This window comes from Acanthochromis polyacanthus, chromosome 13 (genome assembly GCF_021347895.1).
Source record: "Acanthochromis polyacanthus isolate Apoly-LR-REF ecotype Palm Island chromosome 13, KAUST_Apoly_ChrSc, whole genome shotgun sequence".
NCBI classification, from domain to species: domain Eukaryota; kingdom Metazoa; phylum Chordata; class Actinopteri; family Pomacentridae; genus Acanthochromis; species Acanthochromis polyacanthus.
In genome coordinates this window covers 12651361-12666821 of record NC_067125.1, presented here as the reverse complement: position 1 = coordinate 12666821, position 15461 = coordinate 12651361, and the positions used below count along the sequence as shown (strand labels likewise).

The following is a 15461-nucleotide window of genomic DNA, read 5'->3' as shown; positions in this document are numbered from 1 at the left end:
GACATGGCACATCGCTGCTTCAAACTAGCAAGGATGGGTCAAATTAACCCACAGGGATTGATAAGAAATCTGCCTCAACTCACTGAAATTGCATAACAAACTTACATAACTGGTTTAATTCACAATCACCGCAGGACACTTTATTCTCAGCTGCTTTTACTGTAAAAGACGTCCAATTTCGTCCGTTATTTTGGTCTAAAAATAAATTAGCGTAGCCCCAGCTGACTGCCTGATCACTTGCTTTGTTTACGTTTGATGTGCTGGATGGATGGCATTGTTCGCTCGCACGCTGGATGCCTGAATTTTGTTAACAAGACCTGACAACATTTGGCAGATAATTGCTAGTTTCCTTTGTTTTTCACGACTGTGAAAGGAGAAGTAACAGTGGTGATGCTGACAGATGTGGATTTTGGTCTGCGCCTGGGTTTTTGCAATTTGAGAAAAACAATCTGGAATGGAAATCACACTGTGTAATGATTATTTGAGGTATACAGAGCTGCTGCTGCCTGTGGCGTGATTAACTCCGGATTGCTGCGGAGCGCAAATGTGAATATCCTTTGCTCAGTTGTGTTCCTCCTTAATGTGATGTTCTTTGAGGATATTGTGTGAGCAGCTTCTCTTTGTTGAAGCAAACCATTGGCAAGCCTTGCCAAAGAAGGTTGCTGTAGTGATGAGATGTGAAGGGCTTCGGGGGCTGTGTTTGTACGTGTGTGTGTTTTAACTCGATCTGTATCCACTCCCAAAACTCCTGTCTGTTCAAACATACACGCAATTTCACAAAACCAAAGGAAGAGCAAACTCCACTTTTCTCACTCAGTTTAGAGTCAGTCATAGTAACATTTAATTGCTGTTTAAACCTTATATGTTTCCCCACCTACTAACTTCATTACTCCGTTGTTCTTGCTGTCCAAATCACATGCATTCATGGTGGTTTACCCATAAATGTCACATTCCCAAAAGCTTTTACATTCACGTAGTTCCATATTATCTCACTACCACCTCCGTGCTTCATTATAGGGACTATGCATTCACTGTGGTTGTCCTGTCCAGATTCATGTCATGTCAACATACTGGACCCCATCAAAAGCCAAAGAAATGTGTTTTTTATCTCCAAAAAATGTGCTCCTGCAGTCACCATTCTTCTATACTTAAGATTGATCAAATAAGGAGATTTTCTTTAACGCCACTCATAGAGGTTGTGTGCTGTCCTTCATTCTGTCTAAACTGTCTCAAAAACAAATTCATTTTCACTGGTAACCCATGTGCCTAAGCATGAAATACTTGCCCATCTGTTTTTCAAAGTTAGATTGTGAAAATAATACCCTGTCTGTAGCATCATTTTAGCTGGATAACCACTGCAGCTCTGATTAGTGGTACTATGGCTTGTTCTGTAGCTCAGCTGCAACTGTGTTTTGACTGGTTTGGTCACTGACCTTCCTGTATTTGTTTCCAGACATGTTAAGTCCCATGATCACATTTTTCAGTTCCCTTGGCTATTCTGTCTGTATAGAATCAAGGGACTAAAAATATATAAAGCCTGATTTTCAGAATCAGCTTAAGGGTGTGAAAGGTTTGCACCTGTCAGAGTGATTAATATGAAAGGCTGGCCATTGAAGTTTTTACTTGTGAAAGTTACTGAAAGTCAAACTCTTTATTAATCCAGAACATGTTTAAGGACACAGTATTAAAATGCTAGACCGGGGCTCCAATTGCCACAATGATCGCACACTAAACAAGGTGGATTTGTGGTCAGATTTGTTTCACAACAACAGCTTTAGTCTATAAAATATTAAGTCAGGTAAGTGTGTAACATGCAAAATAGGACTCATCTGTCATCTGTTCACATGCACAGCACACACAAACATTCAGTGTCTCCTGCGGTCCCTGCCTGGCCAGGTGTCATTAGACCGTCTGCACCGGAGTGGCTCTGAATATGAATGAGGGAGTCGTGACTCCTGATTGAGCTGCTGCTGTGTCCTTACGCCGAACGGCTCCGACTTGTGTGTACTGTACGTGCGTGTGCATATGTGTGTGCTTCTTTGATTCACTTTTTAGATGGAAGAAAGCAGTGCGGGAACAAGCACCGTGGAGCTAATGAAGGAGAGGAACAGAGATGTCAGGTTACAGGGTTACGAAAGATAGACATGTGTCCATGCTATGCAGTGTATCGATTATTTAATTGATGCTAAAGATGCTGAGGACAGATGGAGGCATAGATGTGAGTGCATGATCCTTGTGATGATATGGATTAATTTGTGAAACTGGGCTGAAAATTATAAACGTTTGACAAATGACAATATTTCTTTATGATCTATTCAGAGCTTTTACAGACTGTTATCTGCTCAGAAATGTTAAGGAGGCTTTAGCCACTTGGAGAAAAACCAGCAGACCAAGAATCACAAACATCTGACCTTTTCTTTTCCCCTGCACTCATCATTTAGCCCCATATTAGCTGCAGTTCTCATCTCTTAGTAAACTCTCAGTCTGACATATTCCTAATTTATGACTCTAGGGTTATTCTGTTGACTCAGTAGTTTTATAATTGCTGTGAAAAGTGTATATGGTGAAACATAAAGGCGAATAAACCCATAAGGGGAGAGGAGAGGTGAGAAAAAGTAGGCTGAAAACCAGGGGTAGTGGAAGGCTAATGGAACAAAAACATCAGATGGATTCCTCACTTCAAAGTTTGCGGCAGCGGGGCAGCAGGTGTGAGGGTTTTATATAGTTCCCTTCTGCCTTTTCTGTCCTGTCTCCCCCTCAGCTCACAGTGTGCTTTTTATTCCTCTCCTGCTCCAACTAAATCCTGCCCCCCTCTCTCCCTCTGCCTCCTCTCTCCCCTGTCCTCAATGCCACCGTCCCCGTGCCTCTCCTCTGCTCACGGGTTACTACAAAGGGATCTCTGCACCTTCACCATACACACTGCACCTCATTAATAAGTGCATAATCAAGCCTTTGGGTCAGAGTAGCCCAAATGTGTGTGTGTGTGTGTGTGTCCGAGCAAACACATGCATCTGTTTTGTCTTGAAGTGGTGGTGAGGGCGAGTGAATATTACAAGCGAATGAACAGGCACAAAAGAGGAGAGAGAGGGACAGAGAGGAGGTGAGGTTGCACCTGATGAGCTTCTTAATGTTATGTGACGATGCCGCGCAAACTGTGGTGAGTAACTGCTGTCCTCTCTTGTGTTGTGTGTGTATTTTTGATCTTTTTTCGACAAAATGAGAACAGTAGGTAAACTTCTTGCAAAGCTGACAAGTTAAAGTCTAATTTCAAAGAGTCTCAGTACAAAGTAACTGGATACTTTAGCTCCTCGCTGATGAGACCTGAAGAGGCGTGGGTGAAACATCTTTAAGAATGATGTCCTGTTAATTTTTTTACCAAATTCTTAGGATTATCATCGCCTGGAGGACTGAGAATCTACACAAACAGAGTCTGATTTCGGATATTATTGCTGTGGATGCATTAATATACTAGTAATGGTTTGTCAGATGCTTAAAAAGCTACTGTCAATGTGCTTGTGTTGACCCCAGGAAGACTATTTTTCTCTTTGGTTACAGTAGCTGATGATCTAAATAAGCAACTTGTGAACAAATTTGTTTTAAAATGATGGTGAATACTTGCTAATATTGCTTTGTATGGATTAATACTGAAGCTAATGAGAACAAATTAGAATAGTTTAACTAAATTAGTGATAGCAAAGTAGTGTAGACTGAAGTAAAGCCAGACTGAAGAGAGTAAAGCACTATAGTTCAAAGTGCATTGGAACAGAGAGTAATAAAACATTGTTACTTCAGGATATTTGATGTCCCGATCATAAAGCTGCCCACGACTGCGTGTGATACAGATCAGATGATTACTTTGGTCTGAGCGTGCAGGATGTGAGGGGGGTATATAGGACGATACGATGACATCTGTCTTAAGGATTAATCAGTCTGTTTGCTATATGAAAAGCTGCTACATCTTTGTGCCACGATCCAGTTTTTCTTGTAAGAGCTTTCAGCGTCTTAATGTTGTGCATTATTTTCACAATACAAGAAGGTTTCCACAGTGTTAAAACCAAACATATTACTTTCTAAGGCTCAACCACAGATTGCTTTACCCGCTAGATTTTCAATCTGGCCAACTGTTGGCTTGGGTCCTCGTTCCTACTGTTGTTAACATGAGTGTGTGCCAGAGAGAGTCTACGGCCAGCTGCTGCTAATTAGACACTGATACTTGTCACAAATTATTTCCATCCTCCTCCTCCATCCTTTCTTCTCCTCTCCTCACCTCTGCGATTCTCAGTTCAAAGACAGCAGCTGCTTACATCTGAGAGTTTTGTCCACTCAGACAGATTTCTAACAGGATTGTGTTTTTTTCAAGAACAAGGAGTGCACATTTGTAGTCTAATGTGAGTCCTTGATGACCCTGTTTTAAGACAGTGCCAGTGTCTTCAGCTTTAAATGGAATTTCAGTCACTTTTACACATATAAGAGAAGTTTTAAATAACATTTTCATCCACTTCAGTTGGATTTTTGTACGGGCTGACGGACAGGAAGAGACCGAGACAGGCCTTGGAGAAAATGAGTTCAGAAAAAAATGAAAGTGGCGTTTTTAAAGAGAAGGTTGTGATAAGAGGAGGTGCCTTCTTCTAAAAAAAAAGTCTCCACCCCTTATCGTTGTCTAGCCTAGTTTTTTGGGGCCAGGTGTAAATGTTATCTGTCTGCCAGCATCATGGAAAAGAGCAAATGGGCAGCTGCTATTTCTGGAGCCTGGCATTTACTTTATCTCCTAGTGCACCTTCTATATTGCAGGGAACGACGGTGAGTTGTGACACCGAACAAACACGAGACCCAATGTCTGCTGGTGTCATATTTACTCAGGGTGATGGCTTGTTAAAGCTCAAGGCTTTGCTCTATAGCACAAGGAAAAGAAGCAATAATTAGTCACAGGGAGGCTGCATGGAGCCTTAATGAGCTGTCAGCTTTATTGTGTTTTCCTTATTGGAAGTGGTTGTTGATGCAGTGTACACAGTTACAGTCTGTTACCTAACCTAATACAAGCCTGCAGTCACTGGCAAAGAGAAGGGAAGGGAGCAGTAAGGGAGGACAGACGTTAAATCAGCTTAGATCTAATATACAGCTGCCCTGGGTGAGTGTGACTCAGCCGGGGTTAATTTGGGAACCAGGGTTCAATGTGAAAACAATATGCAAACATACGAAGTGATCTGGTGGGCCTGACTCACTCATAGCAGTTTCAGTTCACTCCTTTGAACAATAACACCTTAGGGCTTGCCTGTACATTTGTTTCACCCTGCCCCTACAGCGTGTGAGAAAAAGGGTAGAGAAACCAAAACCAACAACTTTGCGGAGACGTTTGTAGCAACCCAGTGTGGGAAGTGGTAGAACTCCACCATACTCAAGAGCTCAGAAGAGGATGTTGCACTTCCCCCTCATCTCACATCTCCAATTCCAATGAAGCTGCATAGCAGTAAATACTTTATGTATTTTATATACATGGCATTTAGCATTCTTTGATATCTGTTTCTAAACTTTCAGAATACTGCTGATTACAGCTGATAACCAGATCTATATTCATATCATTTTTCAGAATTTAACTTTTCCTGGTTTGCATGGATGTTAACTCTTGTCTGATTCCTGGTCATGAATATACTTAAGTGCTGTCTTCTTGCACAGAAATATGTCATGGGTGAAAAAGTTCACATCACCCATTTCACCCACTTCTTTTTTTAATCCACAAGAGGGAGCTAGCTGCATTGTGTTTGTCTCAAAGAGGGAAAATCAGTGCACTGCAATGAGAGCAGCTGAAGTGAAGCAAAGGATTCACTAGAGGGAGCAATTTCTCTACTATTCCCCTTGCTAAAAATCTATGTCAAGTGCTGTCCCACCTGTTAACATCTCTACCTGTTGAAGCTCATCTTGGGATCAGCATTAGAAGAACTGATATTCATTGTGAAGGCAGAAAATATTCAAGCTGATCCACTGATATCACACTTGAATGGCATTTGGAAGCTTTTTTGTTGTGGAAACCTTTTTCTTTAGATACCACCTGTCTATCTGCCACTTTTGAATTTATTCCTTCACACTCTCCCAGGATTAGTAAAGACAACCACAGCTCTGCAGGACGACAGCCTGCATCTAAATTGCACCTGACACACTAAACCTTAAAACCAGCGGACTCTTGTCTATAGGTTACCTCTGCAAGACAGATCACAGTGTTTTTTTCAGCCATACTTGTATGCAGCTGTCTATAGGGAGCCATGGCTGTTGCCATGGCAGCAAGAACCGATGATTACCTCAGGGATGGTCCAGTATGGTTCATTACCATGGTGACTGGCCCTGGTTGTCTTGCCTCATGGGCAGACTTCATTGCCAAGTGCATCAAAACATAACCAGCGGAAAGATAATCTGACTTGCAATGCCAGTGGTTGCCTATAGCAATAAGAGAGCTTTCTTCCCAGTGGTTCTAGTGTGTGTTTTATATGTGTGTGTGCCATCCAAAGGAACATGTGGGGACAGAATACAGCGGGACAGCACATCATGACTTGTAACATGACACCCGCAGCACTTTGAGTTCTGTGTAATGACCCAGAATTCTGCAGTGTCATCTGCAGGGAAGCTTCATTTCATTCATACACCTGCATGCTCATGTTTGAAGACATTAACAGAATACCAAGAGGTTTTCAGATATGTAAAGGAGAGACAGCTTTATTAAAGGATGGTCGTATAACTCTTGCTGGCTAAAGACCAAGCAGACAAGAGCCTCTGTTCAGTGCAAGGTTAAATCTGATTTAATTGTTGAGTGGTATCAGAGCAGAGGAGGCTGCACTCAGGTAATGTATTCAAGAGGACGATGTGGGATAAGGGATCTTATAGTTCTCAGAGGAGATTACAACTAGCTCTGGTGCTTTTATTTGTCATCATTTAAAGAGAATTAAAACAGCGGTCTACTGTGGAAAACTTCATAGGTTGTACTGGATGCAAAATGTACTAATGCTATCTTTTTTCTTTATCCAACCCCTTGTTTCTTTACTTTTTGCATTTCCTTTGCTAAAATGAGCACTCAGTCGTGTCTACCTGCTTTTTTTTTACCCAAAGTTATGGGAGATGGTATCAGTGCCATATCTTGCATCGAAGCAGGATGTCTCCACACCTAAGACTGTAAGAAGTGATGCACAGTAGGTCACTTTGAAAGCCAAATATTCTAGTAAGTCTTATTGGTTTCTCAACAAATGATTCTCAAACCTGATGGTATTGGACAGGACCACTGAGATGCTCTTCGCAGTCCTTGACTCCATTTGTTGCCAGTCAAAAAAATGCTGCAACTACCCCTAAGTAAACTAGATATTATCCCATTTTAAGTAATTTTTGTTCATTTAAAAAACAGTTACCTATTCACATATCATCACCACCAACATTAGCATGTATTTGTTTAGGGTTAGGGTTAAGGTGAATGTAAGTCTCCTTTTGCTCTGTTTTGGTCACCACTAAATTTGCTCACTCACTCATGTTGTTCTGATGTTTAGTAAAAGGCCTTCTGTTGCTTTTAAAACTTGTTTCTGGTGAAAACAGTCACCTCCAGCTGCATCTGTAAATCACATTGAGAGCAGTGAGGGTGAATAATAATGAAATATGAAAATCACTTCATAACTGTGGGGAAATGTAATTAAGCGATATAGTCTATGGATTTAACACTACATGCAACATATACATATAGTCATTAGATTTATTGTTAATTAAAAAACTATCATTTTTAAATACATTATGTATACAGTTGCTCTTAAAAACAATCAATTCTTTTTCTCTTCTACGTGCCCAGAGATTGAAATGAGCCATCTTTCTTGTAGATGCAAGAAAGAAAGTTACTACAATATACAACAAAAGTAAGTAACCTCACCTAAATGTAAAATGATGGATCACAAATTCTGAATTACTTCCAGGTAGAACAGCAGTGCATTTGTTCTAATGTGAAATTAAAAACCAACAGATTAGACTTAGTGTATTAAATACAGCTCCCACCATAGGAAGCAACAAGTTAATGCACATTTCAGTACTGAGATTCAAATATTTTTTAGTTTTAGTGTTTCATCGGTCTGACGTTTGATGGATGATAAAGGATGGAGGACATTAAAGTTCTGGAGACATGTTCTGGCATTGTTCAGAGACAATTTTTTCCTTCATTCTATGCTGAACAGGTTGTGTTGCTCTGACTTTCTTTTTAAAATATACATCAAAGGTGTTCTGTTGGATTTGCTTGGACAGATCAGAGTTTCAGAAACTCTTGTGTGACTTGTGTTATGTGTAATATTCCTCTTCTGCTAAGCTTCTGCAAACTTGGAGTCATCTTGTCAGCCAGTATTTTGGTATATCCACAGGTATTCATAGTGTCATCCATAAATATCATTTCCCGAATACTTTAGCCTCATATTATCATAGTCCTACCTGTGTACTTCACTGTGAGGACTATGCATTCACTGCGGTAGTCCTGACAGAATTTATGTCAGACATGCTTGACCCCACCGGAAAAAAACTAATTTATCGTGGTCTCATCTGACCAAAGTATTTGCTCCTAGTATTCATCAACTGAGCTTCTTTCCATGCATTTTAGCACAATTTAGTCTTGCAGTTTAGTGCAAAGAGAAAATGTGTTATGAATATAATTTCACAACTCTAATCCTACTTTTCAGATGAAAATTAGCCTGAAAGTCTGTTGGTTTGCTTCCAGCTTGTGTGTTAATCAAAGGTCACATCCCTCATAAAGAGGCATACACTCTAAATTACAGAAAACAGCATATCTCCTTCTTTCTCTCTGCCTCCAAACTGTATTGCCACTAGTGTCACTGTGTATGTGCTTTGCTTGTTAAAGCGACAGTCTTGTTGAAGTCCCCCAGACAACCAGCTGCCTCTTTGCTTTTGACAAATATTTACTTCTTGCCTTTTCCCTACACACACAGTTACACACTCAGACACACAGAGTAGCTGATAAGCGCACCATCTGGCCTGAGTGCTGGCTGTTAAGGGCTCATAAAACAGACCCTCACCTATTTAGAGGCAGTGAACTCCCTGAGCGGCAAGCTGTGGAAAACGGGTAAAGAGCACGTACACACACACATGCAAAGTCACACACATACACAGACATACACACATGCCCACCCACCCACATGCGCATTCATATCCATGGGGATGTAGGAGGTGAGAGGATCAGAGGATGTACCTGTTCTTGTTCTGACAGTCCTTCTAACTGCTGCCCTCGCTGACTTTCTTTGAGGATAAAGATACACAAAGATTGATTGTGCAAACTTCCAAACTGACCCCACAGTTACATCTGCTTCAGTACCACAAAACACACATCTGACAACTTTGTGCAGTAGGTCGGCCCTGGGTTTACTATTGAAGAAGTTCATTGCTCGTCTAAGGAAAGGGGTTAAAATTATCAGTGTTTTACCCAATTGTCGTGAAGCCTACACTGCTCAATCTATTGTTTATATGTCTCAAAAATAATGGGCACATTGTATCCAACAATAAGTAACCCTTTCTTTAACCTTTTGATGTGCAGCATGGGTCAAAAGATACCCATATTCCATTGAATGTGGGTCACTTTTGACCCATGTTGTGCATCAAAGGGTTAAAGGATGCATCTGGCAGTGTTCTTCTTCTTGTCGGTAATAGACTACATACTGCAAAGGACTTCAGATGTAGTCTACCACTTACACTTTGGATATTTTTCAAACATATCTTGAAGGAAATATTAGACACCACAAGGCCCACTGTTTTTCTTATTATATATGACAGTCTTCCCTGCCTTCACCCTAAGTAAAGGATAAGCTCCAGCCCCTCCACGACCCTAATGAGGATTATGCAGTGTATAGATAATGGATGGATAGTCTTGCAAATGAAATTCCCCTTGCTGTTTCAAATTGTGCAGCTTCTGACCTCTTTATACAACAAAATCAAAAAATTCCAATCAGGCATCATGGCTTCACCACAGATTCTGCTCGGCTTAAGCTTTCCGATGGCTTGCTGCTGTCTCTAGACTCTGGTAACTGTGGCATTTTATTTCTGTTAGACCTCAGTGTAGCTTTTGGTACAGTGGGCTGTTGCTTTCCCTTAAACCATCGCAACTATCAGGTTGGCATCTAGGTCACTGTGCTGAAGTAGTTTGCCTCCTGTTAAGCAGAAATGTCCCCAATCCATTGTGGAGTACCTCAAGAGTCCATCTTAGTGCCTATTTGATTCTCTGCATATGCTTCCCTTTGGCTCCATCTTCTACAGTCAGGTTTCCATCCACTGTTATCCTGATAAAACATAAATACATCTGCCTTTAAATCTGGACGACTTTATCTGCCTGATTACTAAAAACTGGCTAATTGACAATAAGATGAAGGCGATTGTTTCTGGTCCGTCCAGCACTGACCAGCCACTTGGGGCCATTGACCTTCAGGAATCTGGGTCTCATCTTTGACTCAGCTATGCAATTTGACAAATTAACTCTGTGCTAAAACTGTGCTACTTTTAACCAGGGGAACATTCTCAAATTGAAATCCATCTGTCTAAATGACATAACGGCTGTGACCCCTGCATTCATTTCCTCAAAGTTGCTTGACTTGACTGCTGGGACTCTCTGTATTTGTCAGTCCTTGCTGCCTTGTCCACAGCTGCTGCAAGACTTCTAACTGGCATTAAAAAAGTGGAAAGCATCACACCTGTGCTAGCATCCCTGCACTCTGTCCCTGTTCAATACTGAATTGATTTTGAGGCTCTTTTGTTTGCTCACAAAGCCACGCGTTGACTGGCACCTGGGTACTTCTCACAACTTTTCTGCACTCACTTTACCTCAGTGTCTGTTAGATCCTCAAAGCAGCTGCTTTAACCCCCTTATACGGTCGAGTTTGGCGGGGTAAAGGAGAAACGGTGCCTTTGCAGTGGCAGCTCCAAAGCGTTGGAATAATTTTTCTTTTTTTTCTCCATCAAATGTCCCCCTTCCTTTAACATTTCTAAGAAAAATCTCAAGATGTATTTCAGTAGTTTTGGGTTGCTCTTTGTGGGTTTAAAAAAAAAAAAAATATATATATATATATATATATATATTAGCATTCTATATTATTTTATTTCAGAATTTAGTCTTGCATTATATTTCTGTTGTTTTGTTTTACAAGTAGATTTTCTAAGCGTTTATCCTGTCTTGTTTAAAAATGTACTTTATGAATAAACCTGATTTGATTTTGAATAAATCACGCCAACAAGTCATACTAAATTGATTCCACTGTATAGCAGTGCCTGTATCTGTGCCATAGACCTCCACTGTCACCCAGAAAGCATTTCAAAACCATTAATTTACTGCATCATTACACCGGATTACATTTTCCTTCATTACCTTGCACACACACTGTAGTTTATTTTGATTCTGTCGGACATATATCATCCGCTGCCCCAGATACTCTCTACATCATGAATGTGTAATAACCTGCCACTGGAAATATGTATTCATTCTTTACTTAGAGTAATATTTGTTTCTATGAACTTTCGTACCTGGCTGTTAAGAGTTTAAAAAACATATTATATTTTAGGTCCACTTTCAAAAGATTTATCCCTGAACAACGAGCCAGAATTAATGGAGGGGAAATCAGTGTTGAGAGAGACATTAGTTTTTTGTTTTTTCTTTGCAACTGTGAAATAATATAGAATAACCCCAGTCTTTAAAGAGGTCAATAACATAAAGGTGTGATCGACAGCAGTATTTTAATTGAAATATTCATAATCATGGGGATTATTCCAACAGGAGAAAGAGAGGTTGATAACAAATAAAAAAAAATGATAAGGGAAGTAATTTATTGCGTGTGATGCCCATGTATTCTGATATTTAGAGCATTTGGCAACAGAAAATATGTGTTTATTTAGAAGTATGGCTGCATTTAACAATTACTGTCATTGTCTCTTAATCTGCCAATTATTTCTTAATTAATTGATTAATTTTTTGGTCTATAACACGTCGGAAAAGTTAGAAAAATGTCCATCAGTGCCAAGATGATGAACTCAAATGCCTGAAATACAAAAAGCACAACAAAATAAATTTTGAAAAAATAGACTAAATTGAAAAATCCACCATAAAGTGTCAAATGCTAACAATAACAACATACATTTACTTAGATTTACATTTAATGCACCTTTACTCTCAAACAGGAGGAAAGAAATGAGAAAATATTAAGATTTAGCTGATTAATTATCTAAATAGTTGTTGATTAATATAATAGTTAACAGCTAATTAATTAACTGATTATCCCTTGCAACTCTGCTAATAGCTTGAATATAACCTTAATGGGAAAAGCAACAACAATGACCGATATCATGAGTTTTTTCACCCTACTCCCTTGAATTCTAAAGTGATGCCTGATCCAGAAAAACTAAAATGTTGTTGTTGTTGAATATATATACTGTACTCTCTCCTTTACGTCTTGTCGATCTCCGTTGTGTCTCTGGGAGGCTGCCAAAGCTAACTATCCCTGGCAGCGTTGCCGTTGGAGACCAACTTAGGAGGATGTTTTAAGATATGCTCCGTGATCACTTCTGCTGCTGATTTGTACACAAACACTTGACATAAGCTAGCGGCAAATTACAGCCCAGCCCATCGGCGTCTCAAAGAAAGAAGAGCGATGCTGTGGTGAGCGCAGAAAATGAAAAAGAGAATGAGCGAACAGATGGAGATAGACTCTGCATGGTCAGGTGGAGTGAAAGAGGGATCAAGGGTGATATAAGGAGGCATTAATAGAGGAGGGGAGACAGATGCTTTGCTGAGATTGAACAAACAGAAAGGAGAGGAGAAAGTTTGACCTTCCTTCCTTCCTCTCCTCTTTGCCAGCTGCCCCACACCGCTGAGAAGCTCTTAACATCTAAAAAGAGCGAAGAGAGTCATGACGGGAGAGAAAAAAACAAACAAACTGAGGGATGGAAGAGGGTAGAGACAAGAAGGTTTCTCTCTTGAGAAAATGAGCTGGGGGTAGAGAAAGAGGGAGAGATGAGGATGCCGGGGTTTGTGAAAGATATTTTTTTTCTTTCTCTTTCTTGTAAAAGTGTGACCTCTGTGGATAAAAGTGTGTTTGTGCGAGAGTGTTGGAGACGTGCCTTCCCTGCGACCTTGTGAGGTCATCATCAAACATCCACATGAAAGCTGTTGACTGATAGCCCAGCGCTTGGTCACTGATGTTCATGTCCATCTTGTCGTTCAAAAGCCATTTTAGAGCTTTCCATCAATCAATCTATTGTTTTTCTCTTACCATCAGACCATCTCTTCATTTGTTGTTTCTTATTCACTCACCTTACTCTCATTCCTGCTCATAAGAGGACCTAAAAATCTGTATTAAAGCTCCCGTTGACTCCTAGCTCTGTTCATGCACACATAAACATACGCACACTTTCCCTCTCAGTGCGTCCATTTTGTACGTACATCAGAGGCAGGGAACAAGGCCCTGTCTCGCTCCAGCAGAGCTGAGCTCAAACCCAATTTTCTTTCAAAGGAATAATTCATCTCCATATGAGCAACCTGCAGATACGGCCTCAGCTTGTCCTTGCCTGTTTGGCCCCGCTCACTGTCGCTAACAGCTAATATGGTAATGGCTCGTGATGATAGATATTTGTAACTCGCCCCCGGTCGCTGCAAAATCAAATTACATATTATAATAGATGTAAATCTAAATGTATAGGGAACTATGGACCATTTTGCAAAGGAGGCAGTTTGATTGATAGAAAAAAATCAATAACAAATGGATGGTACTGTTAAAGCCATTATATCCGTCCACGAAGTCACAGCCTCCTTAGTTACTGTTGCTACGCCTATTGAGATTTATTCTCACATGTTCCATATGCTGTGTACAGTAATTATGCTCATTAATCAGCTGAAAGCTTCAGTCATTTTCGAAAGAATGGTCTCACTCCCATCTTGTCACACATGGCTGCTTTGTCAGGACTCCTTGGTGTCACATTTGAATGCATTGGGCACCTATTAGCTTAATTTTAACCTTTAGGGTGACTTAAAAGTCCTCTAAAATTCCTAGAATGTCATGAATAAATGGCATTAGTCCAAATCCAGATGTTCTCTAATGGTGCTGTTGCGCCTTTTCAGGCAATGCCACATCTGCCTTGTAATGTGTAGTTCGTCTTTGGAGAAGGTGTATTCTAACCCATGCTATGATCTTTTCTGAAACCTAACCAAGTAGTTTTGGACATAAACCTCTCTGGGGTGACTTTGGCTGCCACCACACCACCAGCCTCCTCAAGAGACTCTTTCAAACCAGAAAAACGCCTACATGTCTGCTGGCATTGAGCATTTGGAGAAGGTGGCACCAGATCAATCTTTTTAGTCTTCAGAAATGTATTTGGCTACTTTCTTCACCAGTTGATGATCAGTGTCAACTCATAAAGATGGAGAAACTGCCCTGTTTTTAGGAAAGGAAAAAGATAAACTGTCATAATATGGTTAGACATATAAATGTATCTGTTTCACAAAGCAGCTTGGCTTATCTTCAGTAAAACTAATTTGCACTGGATTTTAAGTCAAATGAATTAAAATGTATGTATTTTGTTTAGCAAAACCATATAAAAAATGACACTAAATTAGATTTTTGAGAAAACTTCAGACTAGCTAAACAGTATAGCTAAAATGTGCTTGTGAAACCAGCTCTGGACTGTTTGTTTTGTTGCTCAGCTGATGTAGTGGTTAACAGGATATTTTTATATTAAATATGCTTGTTGCTAATTGGACTTGTTTTAATGGAATTTCACACCAAAATGTATTGATCAATCTAATAATCATGTTGGGCCACAGGGCAAAAAAGTTTAAGTTTCACAAAGAAAAGGCTGTAAAATTGTGAGAGGCCTATATTATTTGGCCTCTCCTTTTCTATTGATCTGCATCCAAATGAATTTCTTCCACACTTTGCTTTTGCTTTCTTACAAACTTACTCACTAGTTGTTTTTTTTTCTCACTTTGCACATATAAAGAGCAGAAAAGTTTGCATAAGGAAGGTGGAGGCTGCACCAACCCCGGGACTTTCATTCAAGAAACCAGGCCTGGAGGCCCGTGTACATCTGTTGCTGTGTCGTGATTCAACCTGATTTCCACTGTTTTCTGTCACAAAACTAGTTGGTTAGAAAAGATCATGTTTGGGTTGAAATACACTTGTTCAAACATTAAACACTCAGCTCAGCTCAGCTCACAATTTTACTGGCTTTTCTGTTAAAAATAATACATTTTGAGCTTTGGACCACAGTAACTATCACACTTTTCTGTGAGACTCAGCTGATTGTACAGAGTGAGCTAGTTATCTGGACATGTTAAAACATGGATGTAACTCCTTCCTTTTGCTTTTAGTCTTGAGGAGTTACCTTCAAACTCTTTAAAATACACCCTGCTGCAACATGTGCCTAGTTACAGTTGCTAAGCTATGATTGGACAGCTGCTGTTTGAAGGT

The 15461-nt window shown here is 40.1% G+C and overlaps 1 protein-coding gene across 3 annotated transcripts in view; it reads left to right on the top strand.

Moving 5' to 3' along the window:
- Positions 1–15461, top strand: part of rap1gap2a (RAP1 GTPase activating protein 2a) — a 117524-nt gene that overhangs the window by 25002 nt on the left and 77061 nt on the right. The window contains exon 1 of one of the 3 annotated variants that reach the window (XM_051957892.1): positions 3139–3157. The exons of the other annotated variants lie outside the window; for them this stretch is intronic. Within the exon in view, the coding sequence (XP_051813852.1) occupies positions 3141–3157 (17 nt within the window). The 5' untranslated portion in view covers positions 3139–3140. Of the gene's footprint in view, positions 1–3138; positions 3158–15461 lie in introns of those variants that run through there. 3 annotated transcript variants of the gene reach the window in all.